We start from the raw sequence: 16,067 nt of genomic DNA, 5'->3' as shown, positions 1-16,067 counted from the left end.
TACTTGGTATTCGAGGTCTTCTCTTCACAGAAGACACTCTGAAGTCTCAGCTCCACTATACTCTGAGGTAGCGTCTTTACTCTGTCAGAACTCGGGACGCTTCAAGAAGAAACAAAGGGCAAAACGAAGTGCTCAAACAGCGTGTCAAATGTCCCTTAATGACACGTAATCTCTGTGAAGGGCAAGGGAAAATGTTCTAGAAGAAATGCCCCAACTTTTCCTCAGAGAGAAGACAGCGAGCCACGGAAGCTCCTGTCAGGCGATGAAAGTCGGTTGAAGTGCGCAGCGCGAGGCTCGCGCATGCGCATTGACGACAATGCTCGCCACTGCTCCCAGAAACTAGACCGCTGAAGGAGGTTTTGCTCGATGGGACTGAGAGCTACCTTTGCAACATGGCGGGACGCTGCAGGACCTTAGCAGAAACCGCAAAGATGTTTTCCAGCATGGATTCTTCCTCACTAATAGCCTTTGGCGAGGTGCATGGATCCTGACAGTGCACGGCGACGGCGAAAGAGGCGGTGGCGGCGGAGGTCGAGCGGCTGCGCTGCTTCGACTATAAGGCCTATACTGCTAGGTCGCTCACGGAGGGAGACAGATCGGGTGCACTGCTGGCGTGGTTAGCTAACCCCACACGCCAAACTTCCCCGACGACGTCCATGCGCACGGCAGAAGGGGCCGAAGCGCACACTCAGCCTGAGATCCTGAGTTGTTACCTGCGCTACTTTGAACGCTTGTACCGCAGCTGCTCAGCCAGGGACCCCTCCCGGATTGAAGACTACCTGCGACCCCTGGAGCTCCCAACAGTGGAGTCGGACGTAGCGAAGGCTCTAGGTTCCGATATCGAACTGGGTGAAATCCGCAGCGCCATTAAAAAGATGGCGAGGAATAAGACCCCGGGCCTAGACGGTCTTCCGATAGAATTTTATTCCGCCTATGTTGACCTGCTGGCGCCAAGGCTGCTGATAGTCTACAGAGAGGCGAAGCGATTGGGTCGGCTCCCCGGCTCGATGTGTGAGGCCTTAGTGGTTCCCCTTCTCAAACCGGGCAGGGATTCATCCGACCCGGCGTCCTACCGTCCACTATCCATGCTGACGGTCGATTACAAGATACTGAGCAGCATACTGGCGTCGAGGCTGCTCGGTCACATGCGCTCTCTGGTGCACGAGGACCAGGCCGGATTCATTCCCAAGCGAAACACGACCATGAACATCCGCAGGCTGTTCCGTTTGCTGGGAGAGCCGCTTGTTGACACCCCGTGCCCGGTGGTCCTTTCGGTGGATTTGGAAAAGGCCTTTGACAGCCTGGAATGGGACTACCTGCGTAGTGTATTACGGCGGTTCGGACTAGGTGAGGGCTTTGTTAGGTGGACTACGGTACTGTATGCCTCGGCATCGGCCAGGGTACGCGCAGGCCCGCTGATTTCCTCACAATATTCGGTGGAGAGAGGCACGAGGCAGGGTTGTTCATTATCCCCGCTTCTCTTCGCGCTAGCGGTGGAGCCACTGGCGCTGCGGCTCCGATCCGGGGCCCACTTTCACGGTTTACAGACACCATCGGGCCCGCATTATGTCTCGCTATACGCTGATGACCTGTTGCTCTTCCTTGAGGACCCGATTGATGCCTTAAATGGGGCTGCATCGGCGCTCACGGCGTTTGGAGAGATCTCGGGCCTTCGGGTGAATTGGGCCAAGACCTGTCTGTTCCCGGTTCGCAGGGGCACGCCCAGCCCCGATATCAGTAGGGAGATTAGGTGGGAACCCGACTGCTTCAAGTACCTGGGGGTGTACCTCTACCACGACCCGACTGACCTCCTGGATGGCAACATAGCTCGCAGCACTCGCGCACTGCGGGGTGACATGGATTTCTGGGCTACCCTGCCACTCTCGGTGGCGGGGCGAATCGCTCTGCTAAAAATGGTGGCGCTCCCTCGGCTGCTGTACTATTTCCGTGCGCTGCCGGTTTGGATCCCGCCGGCCACCTTTCGCCTACTGCGATCAATGGTGGTGATATTCCTCTTGGGGTCGGGCCGCCGGAGAGTGGCCCTCAAGACCCTGACAAGGCCGAAAGCTGAGGGTGGTCTTGCGGTACCAGACTTTGAGAAATACTACTTGGCAGCCCAGCTACAGACCTTCACTCAGGAAGTCGCCAGGGAATTCCGAGGCCCAGAGACCGGGAGGGGCACAGGGATGGCAGGCACGTTATCTCCTTCATCGCGTTGCATCAACGTCTGGCCTTGCAGGACCTGACGCTCGAGGAAAAGACCATTCGACTATGCTGGAACCACGCCCACGCCCGGGGACGGTTGCGGCTGCCGTACGCACCCGAAATACCTTTGGGTATGTTGACGGCCCTGCCTCACGGCGGTGATTGGTCACGACTAGCGGATTGGGAAGACGCGGGTCTACAACAGGTGGGTGACCTTTACGAGGATGGGGCGCTACTGCCCTTCCAGGAGCTCATTGACCGCTTCGATGTTCCTCGTGGCGACTTTCTTTTGCACACAGCCCTGATCCGAGCGATTCAAGCGCACTGGAAGAACGGAATGGAGGAACCTCCTACATCTCCGGTATGCCAGTATGTCATGATGTCTGCGGGTACGGTCAAGGCGGTCACATGCCTGTATAACAGACTGATCAACGAGGGGTTAACCCCCCTCACCACCTTAAGAACCCGCTGGGAGGCGGACGTAGGGAAGGAGATACCGGAGACGACCTGGTCACAACTCATGAGGCGGGCCTGGAAGGGCACGCGCCACGCCCGCTTTCAACTGGTCCACTTCTATGTGCTCCACAGAGCATATTTGACTCCGGCGAAGATCCAACAATACTTTGCCACGGATTCTGCAGACTGCCCCAGGTGCCGCGCGCCTGGGGCAGACCTCCTCCACATGCTGTGGTCCTGCCCAGGATTGTCCTCCTATTGGCTCGAGGTGGGAGACACCCTGAAGGGGGTGACGGGGAGGTCCTTATCGGTTGATGCGGCGGTGGGACTCTTACACTGGTTTCCACATACCCCCAAAAATAAAATTTCTAGCAAATTCATCGATCTAGGGCTTCTCCTTGCTAAGCGGGAGGTAACTAGGAATTGGAAGGCGAGGGTTGGCCCCACGTGGGCCCGGTGGCATAGCGAACTTTTGAAATGGGCGGCAGGGGAAAGCACGCTGCGATACCAGCTGGCTAGAAGGCAACACAATGAGAAGGCGCAGGAGGCAGCGCTAGAATGGGAGACTTTAGTGCAGGCCCTCAGGGATTATTGCGCTTCCAGCGACTCTGAAAGTGAGGATGCTGCTCGCCCCGAGTCCCGATAGACAGTTGCATTTTACATATCTGTAGAGTTCCCAGGAGACTCTCCCATGATCCCTTCTACATCTCTTACCATACACTGATGGCGGGGTTGGGGAGGGTTCTGTTTAGTTTATAGTGTTTTGGGGGGGTTTTACTTTTGCTTTCCCTTTTGTAGGATGGTTTAGAAAAGCAGATGACGGACTGTGGATTATCCGGACCGGCCTTGCCCTCCTATCGGGCCCTCACTGGTACTCGCCGCCCGACCCTCGGGTTGTGGGCTGAATGGCTGTATGATGGGATGTCTTACTGAGTGGGGGTGGGATGTGTTCTATTATTTTTGATTGAACTTATAATGCTGGTCCATTATGTAACTTTTTACTGATTCCTGCAATAAAAATATATTTTAAAAAAAATAAATAAAAAAAAATAAGAAAACGGCCGGATGGTAACCCTACTTGCCGTCCATGCACACCCCCATGGTGTAGTGATGCAGCACGACATGCTACGTGCCAAAAATGTGCTCTTGTTCCCCACAAAGGGATATGAAAAATCATACAAAGACTGCAATACAATACAGATAATCCGACAAACATGCACAGTGTGATGTGCCCCCGCCCTCTAGCTGACACAAGCGTGTAGTTTCACAGTGAGCCCAGAACTGTGGTTCACACAGCTGTGGACTAATTCTGTGAGTGAGCTATCTGGATTTTATTGGTAGCGGAGAGGTTGATGCATATGCCACACTCAAAGGTCAGTTTGATTGATTTTACAGTCATAGCAAGTTATGGTATGAATCCATAAAGATTCATGTAGAGGCTCAGTTTTGGATTTAGGCACCTGCTGCGAAGAATTAAAGGACCTTATTTAGAGTGTGAAAGGAACTAAAATCCTCTCATTTCTGGGGGAAACGAATTACGGAGAAGAGTCCACATGCTAAATATCCTTCAAAATAATATCCCTATGGTGGAGGAATTACAGCTAGTGCACTCTACTTCGTGTTTAGGTTTTTGTTCTCCAGAAATTGTGTCCATCAAACTCTATGTAAGGCCCTTAATCTGGCCTAGCTTTATGCAGCTGCTTAACTTCCATCCTTATATGATACAAAGGCAGTGCTTATCACAGTGGATTTCTTTGGTTATGGAGACTTCAAACTGTACCGGGGTATTGCTGAATTCAAATTTTACCATTGGAAAGGGGTAGAACTGCCCAGTTCCAAGTACAAGCTGAGGATCACAGAGAAGATTTGATCCTTGTGGGGCTCTACAGCTTATTCGTAATTGTGGAGCTCTGGAAGTGTCTATTTGGAAGAGTTAGTATTGACTGCTGATAACTGTCAAAGTACCTAATAATAATAATTCGATTTGTAAAGCGCATGGCTACTCCAGAACGGAGTCTCCCTGCGCTAGGGAGCTGAAAGCCAGCTCCCTGCAGTGTGCTGTTAAAATGGGGTGGTTTAACCCCTGTTTAAGGGGGAACTTACTCTAAACAGAAGAACCAGGTTTTTAGTTTCTTTCGGAACTGAAGTTTGGAAGACACCTGCCAAATTTCAATAGGTAGGGTATTCCATGCTTTAGGAGCCAAAAAGGCAAATGAACTACCTCCCACTCTTGCCCTTTTGAATTTGGGGGCTGTGGCAACTTTGGCTGCGACTGATCTCAGGTATCTGGTGGCCACATAGAAGTTCACAATTGATTGAAGGAAGTGAGAACCATGAGAAGAAAGAGCCATAAAGGAATGAAACAGTGCTTTGAAAAGGATTCTATGCTTTATCGGAAGCCTGTGTAGTTTCCGCAAAAGCGGGTCTCGTAGAAGCCCACCTGGGAAGATTCAACAGTGCCTGAGCCACCGTGGACAAAGACAAGGACCTAAAATCCTAGTTCTATTTTCCCGGAAAATAGTGTGTGATGCAAAACGCAGTATTATTCCGCCCTCTTTTGATTCCTCGCCCTTAATTCCCTTGAAAAGTTAGGCCCTGCACAGACCCTGAAATATTGAAACATTTAAATGAGCCAATTTCTAATACAAAAGTGGGAGTGAGAGAGGATGTTGTACGCGACTACACTGCTTCCTCGTTCTAGAAATGCACACAACTCTTGTGGAGCCTCTGGGGACCTATAGGATGAATATCCTTACTGTGCTTGAAGAGTACGATTGTATGCCTGCTAAGTTGTGATCAACCTGCGGCCAGTCAAATTACTTCAGGCCCTCACCCACTCCAAATAGAATGTTTCATCACAGGATCTTATCCTCACAAGGATTAGATGCCCGAGTCCACAGGGTACACGTGCACTTCATGCAATAGGTTTATTTTAGTGAGAGATGAGATTGTGGTGCTGAGAGTGACATATTAGCCGTGTGATGGTCTATAGTACTCTTCTGCTCCGGATAATATGCGGGCATGTGGGTGGTTGAAATATGGTACAAGATGGGGGGTTGGCAGAAGCAGTCAACGGTAAGAGATGATAGTGTGTATATTGTAAGTGATACATTGCCATGTAGTTGCCCTTTAGTAAGAGAAGGAACATGCAGGAGAGTAAAAAAGGCTGCTAGTAATTGGCCATGCATATGTGCGGGCGTGCTCTTAGGTTAGTTTGGCTTACTGATGTGTTTTTAGATATAGCATTCCTAAACTGGAAATGTTAAGATGTTTTTTGCGTATTGCCCAGCACATGTGCCACAACCACAATAAATACACAAGCCAGCCCCCAAACATCTCCAAGATCCACCAAATGGTATGAACAAAACTTAGGTTAACATGCTACATTATGAACAATAGGACAAGACTACAATGACACTAGAACCAATGCCAACAAAAGAAGGAAAACATCAGAAAAGTACAAAAAAAAAGAAATAACTGAAAAGTAAAACTCAAAGACATAAATGATAAGTGTAGAAATAAGACTAAGGGAGGCATAGTACATTAGAAGGGGAAATGCGTGGGCCATCCTTTTGGCTCGATTGTCATGTGTCAAGGCATGGCACCCATCACAACAGAAACCGATGAATAGATTACTTCCACAACTAGAACAGTTGCAAATCTTTGCTGTATCTGCTCGCAAGCAGCGTCTGCAACAGTATGCAACCACCCCATTTTAACAGCACACTGCAGAGAGCTGGCTTGAACCTCTGTCTAGCCAACATCATCGGTATAGTGGAAAGTGGCAACTCAAAATAGAAACAAATTGGTACAACCGACTCACTGCATGTGAGGTAAGTCCCAGGATAAAGCAAGAGGGCAAGACCTAGCATGACTATACCAACCAAAACTCCAGACTTTGGTAGATTCGAAGGAATTTGGGTTCCCTCCACCCAAATGATGATCACTTTCTCCCAGAAGCTGGATTTTGGAGACACAGAAAATGTCCCACTTCGAGGAACTAATGTTGTTTCCTTCATTACATAAATAGATTGGGGATAGGAAAAGTAAAAAAATAAAAAATAAATAATAGCGAGAAAGGCTACCAATAGTAGGATTTTACCTGATTGGTTTTTCAGCCATTTAATTCCAACTCGATCAAGTAAAATGTAGAATCCTGTTTTTCCTAGGGGATGAGGGGGAGGATCTTAAATATCCTTATCTCGTCAGGGTTTAAGAGACCACAGGATTCTATATGGGAGATAAAAGGGAGAAAGACACACGTTTAAAAGTGCTGTTAAGAGACATGAGGACAAATATTAGTATGTTTAAGAAAGCAGTCTCACAAAAATAGTAGTGAACACACACACTTATACACAAACGGTCTTAGTAGAGCGTAAAGCATGTGAGGTCTTCAATGAGCCCTACAGGGAATATGGAACACGGTCTTGGCCCTATTTACAGTTTGGCCGAAGGGATACTCCATCAAAATGTTACGGATATCCCGTCCGCGGTATTACAAATGCCATAGGATATAATTAAGGCTCCCGGTTTTCCGTTTAAACGGAATTTTACATATAAATACAGACAGAATTTTTCCATTGTCTATATTTATAAGTTAAAACGGGAAAATACTAACAAACTGTCCGCCGCAGCCCCACTCCTGCCCAGGTTTACTTCGGCACGCCCCTCTTAGTAATCTACACAACTACCTGTGTGTCCATCATAGGATGCCTAATTGGCGAGGAAGAGGTGTTAATATGTGCATTAGCAGGCCGGCTCCCTAACAGAAAGCCTTATGCCTCATCTGGCGAGGCATGCTGGGGTCAGTGCCAATAAGATAGCCTGTGAATGGCAATCATTTTCGCAAGGCAGTGACCTGTTAGATGGTAGCGGCGTGCTCGGTTGCAAGTGGGAGGGGGAAACATCCTTTACAATGCAACTTTTACCACGCAGTGTTTTACATCGCAACTTTTACAACGCAAACCATTACTACGCATTGCGCTGGGGGGCGCTCTGGGATAGGGAATAGATTTAATTTACTATCCAACACCTTCCCTACTATCTACAGGGACTGGAGTTGGAATAGTAAATTAAACTATTCACTATCCAGCACCCCTCAACACTATGCTTTGTAAAGGCATGCGTTGTAAAACTTGCGATGTAAAAGCATGCGATGTAAAAGCATGCGTTGTGATGTCATACACCCGGTGGCAGGCATTGAGGAATTTTTAAAAATCACATACCGCTAGTGTACAAGTACGATTGTGATCCCGTTTCAAGTAAACATGAAATTCTTTCTTCCTTCCTTTAAATTTTTTGTTAACTGTTTCCATGTGTAATGCCAACTGTTTCTGTGCAACTAGCCCTTCTCAGCGAGATGTGTGGATCGCAGTCTCCTTCCTTTAATGATGCCTTTCTTTATTCCTATTCTAATCTTCCTCAATAACTCTGTGCTTGCTCTTTGCATCACAAAGGGTTAGAACGCGTTGCAGGTAACTTTCAAGAGAGATTTTGTAACACAGTTTGATGCCAGTCCAATAACAAAAATTTCAAACATTGCCAAAAGAGAGGCTGCCTCCCCATCCCTCCCTCTTTGAACACGGTGCTAAACGTCACTTGCTTAAAGTTCCCTGGAATTCTGTACAATAAATGCACACTTTTTGTGTGAAATAGAATGTTCTACCTTTCAGTGTTTTCAGTTTGGTTTGGTAACTTTCTAAGTGTGTGCAGTTGTTACAATCTCTCCATAGCCCCTCTCTCGCATAAAAAAGAAAAAATACTAGCTGCAGCATCTTCTTTTGCTTGTGACAAAAATAAATGTGGATAAATACAGATAAAATGACAAAAAAATAAATATGGATAAATACAGACGGAAATGGTAAAAAAATAAATACTAAAAAAACCCGGGAGCCCTATATATAATGCACTTATAATAAGGCGGACTGGACGTCCACAGCAGTTGTAACCGATTGTCCCGTCCACTGATCTCTAAATAAGGACCCTAGGGCCAGATGTATCAAAGGGTTTTACCCATTCTGTGTCTATGGGAAAATGCGTTCATACATATGGCCCTTGGTCTCCAAGTCCAACTTGGTGAGCATTGTTTAATGGGAGCTGAGAGGAGGACAATACTTTGTCAGGACCATTTACAAACACAGATTTCGATAAATATGAGCTGCCCTACTAGTCACATACTACTACCTTGTGAATTCTTCAAACGCAGAGGCTATGCTACAATAGCTTTACTCTTACTTCCTCCATACAGCTTCCACCCTTTGTCTGTCCCAGTGTGAATTAATTTACAGCCCTGCCAACGTAACTGAGATTTATGACCTTCATGTGCAAACTGTATTGCTGAAATTACTTCTCAGTGAATTGACATATTTGCGTCCATTCCTCCCGTGTACACATCTTAAATTCTTGATTTTCTCCTAAAGGAAGTTTTTGTTTAAATACAGCACCATTTTCAATGACCTGTCCATGATCTGTCTTCATCCTTCATCCTTCCATAGCTATATTCAATACTGCATATGAGGTCTTCAAACTGGGCACAATAACACAGATGAGGCTTACAGAGGTGGACACAGCACTCCAGATGAAGTGGCTGTGCAGTAGTAACAGAATCCCCCTTTTCTGACACTTAAAAATAGAATCATGCATCCCAGCATGCACTTTGCTGCCCTCAAACTCCTGTCAATTAACGATTGCCTGGTCATCTAAGGGTTTCCAACTCTGTCCTCAATGGTAACATAACGCAGGACATCTGTACCTGATAAAGTTTCATATATAAATGTAAAAAGTGAAGGATTATATAACTGGTAAATTTCGTGTGCATTTGGGGGCATAGTTTGAACATGGAGGACATGTGCCGGTGAAAGCCAAACTCACCCACTCAACTAGCCCTCCTAGGCAGACATTCTGCAAACTGTATCTTGTCCCTGCACCCCACGCATTCTAACATGCTCCAAAAACCCCACTGCTGCCCAATATGAAGGATGAGCTGGGGTATCTTCCTAGTAGCAAGCAAAATGTGAACGTGTATGATGAGATTCAATAGACTGCTTAAAGGCAAGACGAGCCTTGCAGCTAGAGAATAGAGCTAGAGTGTTAGTTGTTACATTAACGCACCACAAACCCACTGGAAGCTCTGCAGAAACTTCTAAAGACCCAGAGGCCCCAAGTGTCCCCACGTCCTGTATTTCCAAGTGCCGTAAAAACCACCTACCCTATGCCTACAAGTCATTTCAGGCAAAGGGCATGAAGGAAGCCCTGAATCACAGCTGTGGATTCTTGTACGCACGTATAGTTTTTCACCCAATGAGCAGCATTAATGGTACCGAATAGCAGCATCTCCACTGAATGCTGCTCTTAAAGGGACAGACTCTCTGACAAAGGTAAAAATACAAAGAACAGCATCCTCAGGTAGAGGCTGAGTGGCAATGTGAGCAACACCTAATGGATACCAAGTGCAAAGGGACAGCGTCTTAGTTTACAAAAGCTGGTCTGAAATTGTCATATTCCCAATGAATGGCAAGGGAATGTGAGGGAGCGGGGTTAAATGGACACTCATCTGGAACACAGTGGCGTAACGAAACTTGAGGGGCCCCCCTGCAAAGTACATGGAGGGGGCCTCCCATGCTCTGGACCCAGTCAGGAGCTCTCAGGCCAGGGCCGGACTGGGAACCCAAAGCAGCCCTGGCATATTTTGTCAGGCAAAAGCTGTGCATTATACAACATATTTTTTATTGTATATTAAAATGTATTGGCCTTTAAAATATAGTAAGTGATGACCTTACAGTGCACCGGGATACCCAGTCATACCCACGTTCTTACTGAGAACATAGCAAATAGACCAGAGAAGCACCATAACATCTGTCTTTCTTTTGAACGTTTTCCATCAAATGTTACTGCTTTGTCTGTAATGTTTGGCACCTGAGGGTAGAGCGTGGGTGGCAGACAGAAGCCACATGGAAGACTGGCTCATTTTGGTCTTGAGGATCCCACGAAAAAGAGCTGAGCCAGTACAATCTGCACTGAAGGTCCAATCTAGCTGCTGTGCCGGAGCTAGTCAAGGCCCAACACCCATCTAAAAGCAAGATACCAGGAGTGTGAAAAAAGGCCAGGCTGAGCCTAGCTACCTCCCACCAAGCATCATTTGGAAAGCAGTCTGTGCAACTGGGGGCTGCCAGGCACTGAAAACATCCCAATATAAGCAACGCTTTTCCACCAACTCTCTCCCTGAGAAGAGAAGTACAGAACCACCAAAGAGAAAAAATTCAAAGAGGTTCTGGGTCCACTTCCTGCTCAGGTGGAAATATACCTCAGAGGAGCTGGCACGGCCCACAAAGGCTGAGCGATGCAGCTGGAAAAGCGCCGGAGGGTGCCCTTCACCCACGCAAGGGATTTGGCTGTATAAACCTTCTTGTGCCCACCCCCTTCCCTCGTGTGTCTTAGTGATCTTCAGTAGACCTCTATCTGCCTGCAGCACTCTTTAAATCAGCAATGGTATGCCGTTTCACTGCCCTGTAACATAACACAATATAAAAGCATAACAACGTAACACATAGAAAAACTTGGCACACCATACTATTGAACAACATAACATCATCCAATTTCATTATACCATAACCCAACATACATGACATAGCAGCTCTTATAAGTTGGTCCGATTCTTACAATGTTGCTTTCATAGTTTTATGTTTAATATAACCTTTTATTTAAAACAGCAGGATCACAGATTTTTAATGTTCTAAAAATCATCTTTAGAGTCGCACTTTCATCAAACAATCTACTACACTCTGTCTCATGTTAAAAACAGCAATGGTGCAACCTCAAACAGGGCTAGTCTGAGGCATGCACTCAAATATGGAGGCCTGCCCCTTATAGGGTCATCCAAAAAATCAGGCATCCGAAAGCCCTGCCAAGCTAATTAACACATAAGGCAGCCTCACCCATGCAACCCAGGGCATTAGTCAGGATTTTGAAAAAACTGCTTTTCTGAAACATGGTCACTTTTTTGTATTTTTTTTAATTTAATATGATGTCAATAAAATTCATCTTATTAATATACATCTTACTATTATGACCACATTATCAATACTTTCAGCCACTGTAAAACTATTTCATAAATATGCCCACCCACACTTCCTGTTAATGGCATGGGCTGCACTGGCAATGTGGTGTCAAGAACACACACATACTGGAGAAAGTATCTCTTTCTAATAAATAATACAGTCAATGGTGGCTTGTATATTTGAACTGACAAATTACCAACTTGGTAGCAAGCCATAGCATCCTTAGACAGCTGTTCTCAAAATAGCTACATTGTGTATTTTTTGCTCCTTAGCAATGACAAGGACCACTTCAAGACTGTGTAATGACGGAAAGGCAGACATTGTGCTGTAGAAAATACAGGGGCATACAAGGTAGGTCAAGGAGAGCAAGGGCCTTGCCAAATATTTAGGATATCCAAATAGAAAACATACACATAAAATGACTCCATTTGCATTTGTTTACATAGTGCGTGGATAGCTGAATATCTTGCATGGATCTGGTTCTCCTAGACCTATGTTGGACACCCCTGAGAGACTCAATATTTGCATTTCTTTCAGAGGAGTCACAGAAAGAAAAAGTAGCAAGAGAAGCTTTGTATTTTAAGTGGCTGGTGAATTTTAACAACTGTTGATTTTAGAGCTGACATTTCTAAAAGCAAATCAGCCATAGTGCCAAATGGCCAACCGTAGACAGATGCACAGATAACCCAGGCTAAGAAAAAGATCCATGGTGATTTGAAAAACCTGTCTACACTAGGGGAGTGCAGCTCGAGTCGATAAAAAAAGTAATTAGTGGACGTGGCAGCCTACACAAAATTTAGTGGAAAGTGCTGGAGGCGCTTTTCAGATACACTCTTTTTGTGTAATCTAAGTATATTTGTTGATTTCAGAGTCAAAGAGGGGAGCGGAGATCTATCTTGAACGATGTTCTCAAGGTTTTTAATTTTTTTATTTCATCAAAACAATGTCCCCAGTTTTATTAAAAAAAGATTTGTTCCTGTACAGATATGACGACATTGAGTTTTCTCAAGTTGAAAGAAGATGGTCTCCTGCACTGTAAAGATTGGTTTAAATTGCTTTTGTTTGGGTTGTTCATTTGAAGTGTGTGCACTACTTGACAGTCTGATGTAGGCAGATAACAATTAGCAAAGGTGCCGAGGGCTCGTGGTGTGGACAGGGACAGGCAGGAGAGCAGAGTCGCAGAGACTTGTCCTGGACCCGCAGACTGGCTCACAGGAGTCAGCTCCTTAACACTGAGCGGTCAACAATGGCTTGGCACTTGGTTATAGTGCAGCTGGGTGTCGGATTAAGGTTCATGGTCTCATACTGTACAGAAGAGCAGCAGATGTGCGGAGCAGGGGCCTCTACCCCAGGTTCATCCTCCACCTTAGCTATAGAAAATACAGTTAGAAGATCCACCCAGTGTGCCAGATCAGTGAAAGGATGTAGCAGACAGGCTCTCACCACTAAAAGCACACATCAATGGCTGAAACAGCAAATACATCCAAATCATACAGTGCATGTTTGCACTCATTGAATAGTGGTTTCATCTGAATCTGAATTCAGCTTAATGATATGGCCTATGGCACAGTAATGTTAATCAAAAAGTAAAACATACTAAGACGACTTTCTTCAAACTGCAGCCCTTTGCAGCAAGTCTCTTTTATTCAGTGCTTTAAATGGGAAAAAATAAGTGCAGGTACTCATTTAAATGACCTAGAGGTGTGGCAAGTGGGCGGGGCTATGGGCGTGGCTAGGGTCAAGATATGATGATACACATTGACTTCTATACAGGTTGCAGCACATGTCAAAACATAACAGAAATGCATTTATGTTAACAAAACAGTTTAAATCATTACACAAAGTGAAAGGCAAACAGGATAATATGTTAAAAATGTCCTTGTTTTGTAATATTTGCAACTTCTTAATGTCATACTGTTATTTGTTGTGGTTTGAGACAATGCTATATATCCTCAGTGATCATACACACAAAGAAATAAGCAGAGGTACAGAAAAGCGGCTGAGCTAAGGACTACAGAAGCGCTTTGGCTGTCAGAGACAGCTTCTTCTTTGACATCCTAGTGCTTACCAGCACTAGCAGCCAATGAGCACCTTTTATAAGTACCAGTACTCTCCTACAAAATGGCGAAGGGTCGGCATTGACAGTGATAAAAATAAGAAGTGCCAGTACTCAGTACCTAAGAGTAGCGGCCCATTTAAAGGACTGCTTCATCCCTTTGCCCTAAGGCCAGGCTCTTCCTATCTCCTTCTGGTTCTACTCTCCTTTCACGATTAACCTCTCATTTCTACCCAACCTCTAACCTTCTCTCCCTGGATCTGCCCCTCTTACTGCCACCTCTCACTTACTTTCTCCACAAGTCTCTTACATTTTGTCACTGTTTTTCCCCCACTTGCCTCCTCTTCTCCCCTCCAAGATGTACCCATACCCTAAATTTGCCACCTGGCCTGTAATTTGTTGTCCTGTATTTCATTGTTTGTGTTGATAGAGCAATCTTAATGTTGAGGCCTGTAATTTGTAAATATTTTTTCCAGTAAATAAAAGCAGTACAAAACGATTTCCAAGGAGAGAGGAGAGAGAGAGAATGAGAGAGAGAGAAGGAGAGATAGAGAGAAGGAGAGAGAGAGAGGAGGAGAAGGAGAGAGAAAGAGAGAGAGAGAGGAGAGAGAGAAGGAAAGAGAGGAGGAGAGAGAGAAGGAGAGAGAGAGAAGGAGAAGTAGAGAGAAAGAGAGAGAGAAGGAAAGAGAGAGAAAGAAAGAAAGAAAGAGAGAGAGAGAAAGAGAGAGAGAGAGGAAGAGAGAGAGAGACTGTGTGCACGCTCCCCCACCCCCTGTAAATTCTGCAGGGTGAGCGTTTCAAACTGATTTTGAGGCATGCGGTTCATCAATAACTAAACCAATTCCCTCAAGAAATACAGCAGATTTGAATGTGTATTAAAATACAATTCCTAAGCACCCATTTCAAAACTAAACGAATATCTGGCATTATATGAAAAAAGTGGCAATTCTAACTTAAGCTGTCACCTCACTTTTTTTACAATCCTCCCTCCCCCTTCCTTCTATGTTATCTCGGGTTGTCACCTGAGGTCATTTCTCGAGTGTTGCAGTGTTCTCTGCAGGGCTACTTTCACACCCATGGATCCGTCGCTGTTGACATGTAAATGCAGCCACACAAAGGAAAGCAGCTCCTGTGCTGGAAAAAACAAACCAAAGAAAACCGGCTTTGGGAAAGATGGACCGGATTACTCACCAGCAGCCCGAGGCCAGGCTATTTCACACACCTAACAGGGGGCAGAGGGGAGGGGTGTGGGTGCTAAAACACTTTCCTATATAATGGTTGTTTAACACCTAATCAACAGTGCAGGGTCTGCCTTGACCCTGTCCTGTGAATCACGGCATTAAGCAAGGCCTCCCCAACCCCTACAGTGTGGAGAATTCTAAAGAGAACTACTGAGCGTTAACAGCGTCTCTGTAAAAGTCTCTTTCAGGGGCTCCGTGCGACTGAGAGATCCATCGCAGAGCGGCATTTGTCTCGCATTGGAGGCAATACCAAACCTTAGCCTCCAATGCCATCAACCAGGGTACCGGTACTCTCCCTGACTGAAAAAAAAAGTGCCGGTACTGACGACTCGGAAATTTGGAAGTGCCGGTACTCAGTACCGGCGAGTACCGGCCCATTTAAAGCACTGCTTTTATTATCCTGAAAGGCATGAAGTGTTTCTGGAAGAAGCGCACATGCCAACTGCTGCACAACATAAGGCGCCGGCCGACTTTGTGTGGCCTCCGACAAACAATGATGTAAATATTAGCATGTTTAATTTATATTTCAAGGAGGAAACTGCAGGTGATTAAGCTGCATCTGAGATCTCTCCTGGCCTTAAAAGTGTGCTTGTAATGCTTTACCGGTCTAACTTGGTGCGGATGCGTGCTAAACGCCTCCATATAATTAATTTGGATTGCTGAACATTTGCTGTCATGATGACACAGGGCCCGGCCGTCCTGGTGCTCACCCTTGCCTTGATGTGAGTGCCCATTCACTAAGCCTGACTCAAGAACTTCTACTGAGGCAGCCTACTACATACCTTTCAACTTGCAAAACCAACAACCGCAATTACCTTTTTCAGGATCAGATTGGCGATCCGCTCCACTACAGTTTGTGCCATCTGCTATCGCATAATTGAGCGCAGAGCGACGTTGTCTCTCTTTTATTTCTGTGATGACTGATTTGGAAATAAAAGAGGGACAACAGTGTTTAGTTTAACCCCAGTGCTGCTACTTCTAAAGCTGGCATTTAGGCTGCGCCAGACACCTTTGATGAGTCGGGTGGCCTGATGTAATATAGATCCGCAATAA

At 45.9% G+C, this 16,067-nt stretch overlaps 1 protein-coding gene across 3 annotated transcripts in view; it reads right to left on the bottom strand.

The window, feature by feature from the left end:
• SLC25A22 (solute carrier family 25 member 22) overlaps positions 1 to 16,067 on the bottom strand; it is a 318,065-nt gene that overhangs the window by 196,650 nt on the left and 105,348 nt on the right. For all 3 annotated transcript variants that reach the window (XM_086957761.1, XM_086957763.1, XM_086957762.1), the window contains exon 2: positions 6,764 to 6,891. In XM_086957761.1, the coding sequence (XP_086813887.1) occupies positions 6,764 to 6,783 (20 nt within the window). In that variant the 5' untranslated portion in view covers positions 6,784 to 6,891. The remainder of the gene's footprint in view (positions 1 to 6,763; positions 6,892 to 16,067) is intronic.

The sequence above is a fragment of the Lissotriton vulgaris genome, chromosome 2_1 (assembly GCF_964263255.1).
Source record: "Lissotriton vulgaris chromosome 2_1, aLisVul1.2, whole genome shotgun sequence".
NCBI classification, from domain to species: domain Eukaryota; kingdom Metazoa; phylum Chordata; class Amphibia; order Caudata; family Salamandridae; genus Lissotriton; species Lissotriton vulgaris.
The sequence above is the reverse complement of the archived record's forward strand: the minus strand, read 5'-3'. Positions and strand labels throughout refer to the sequence as shown.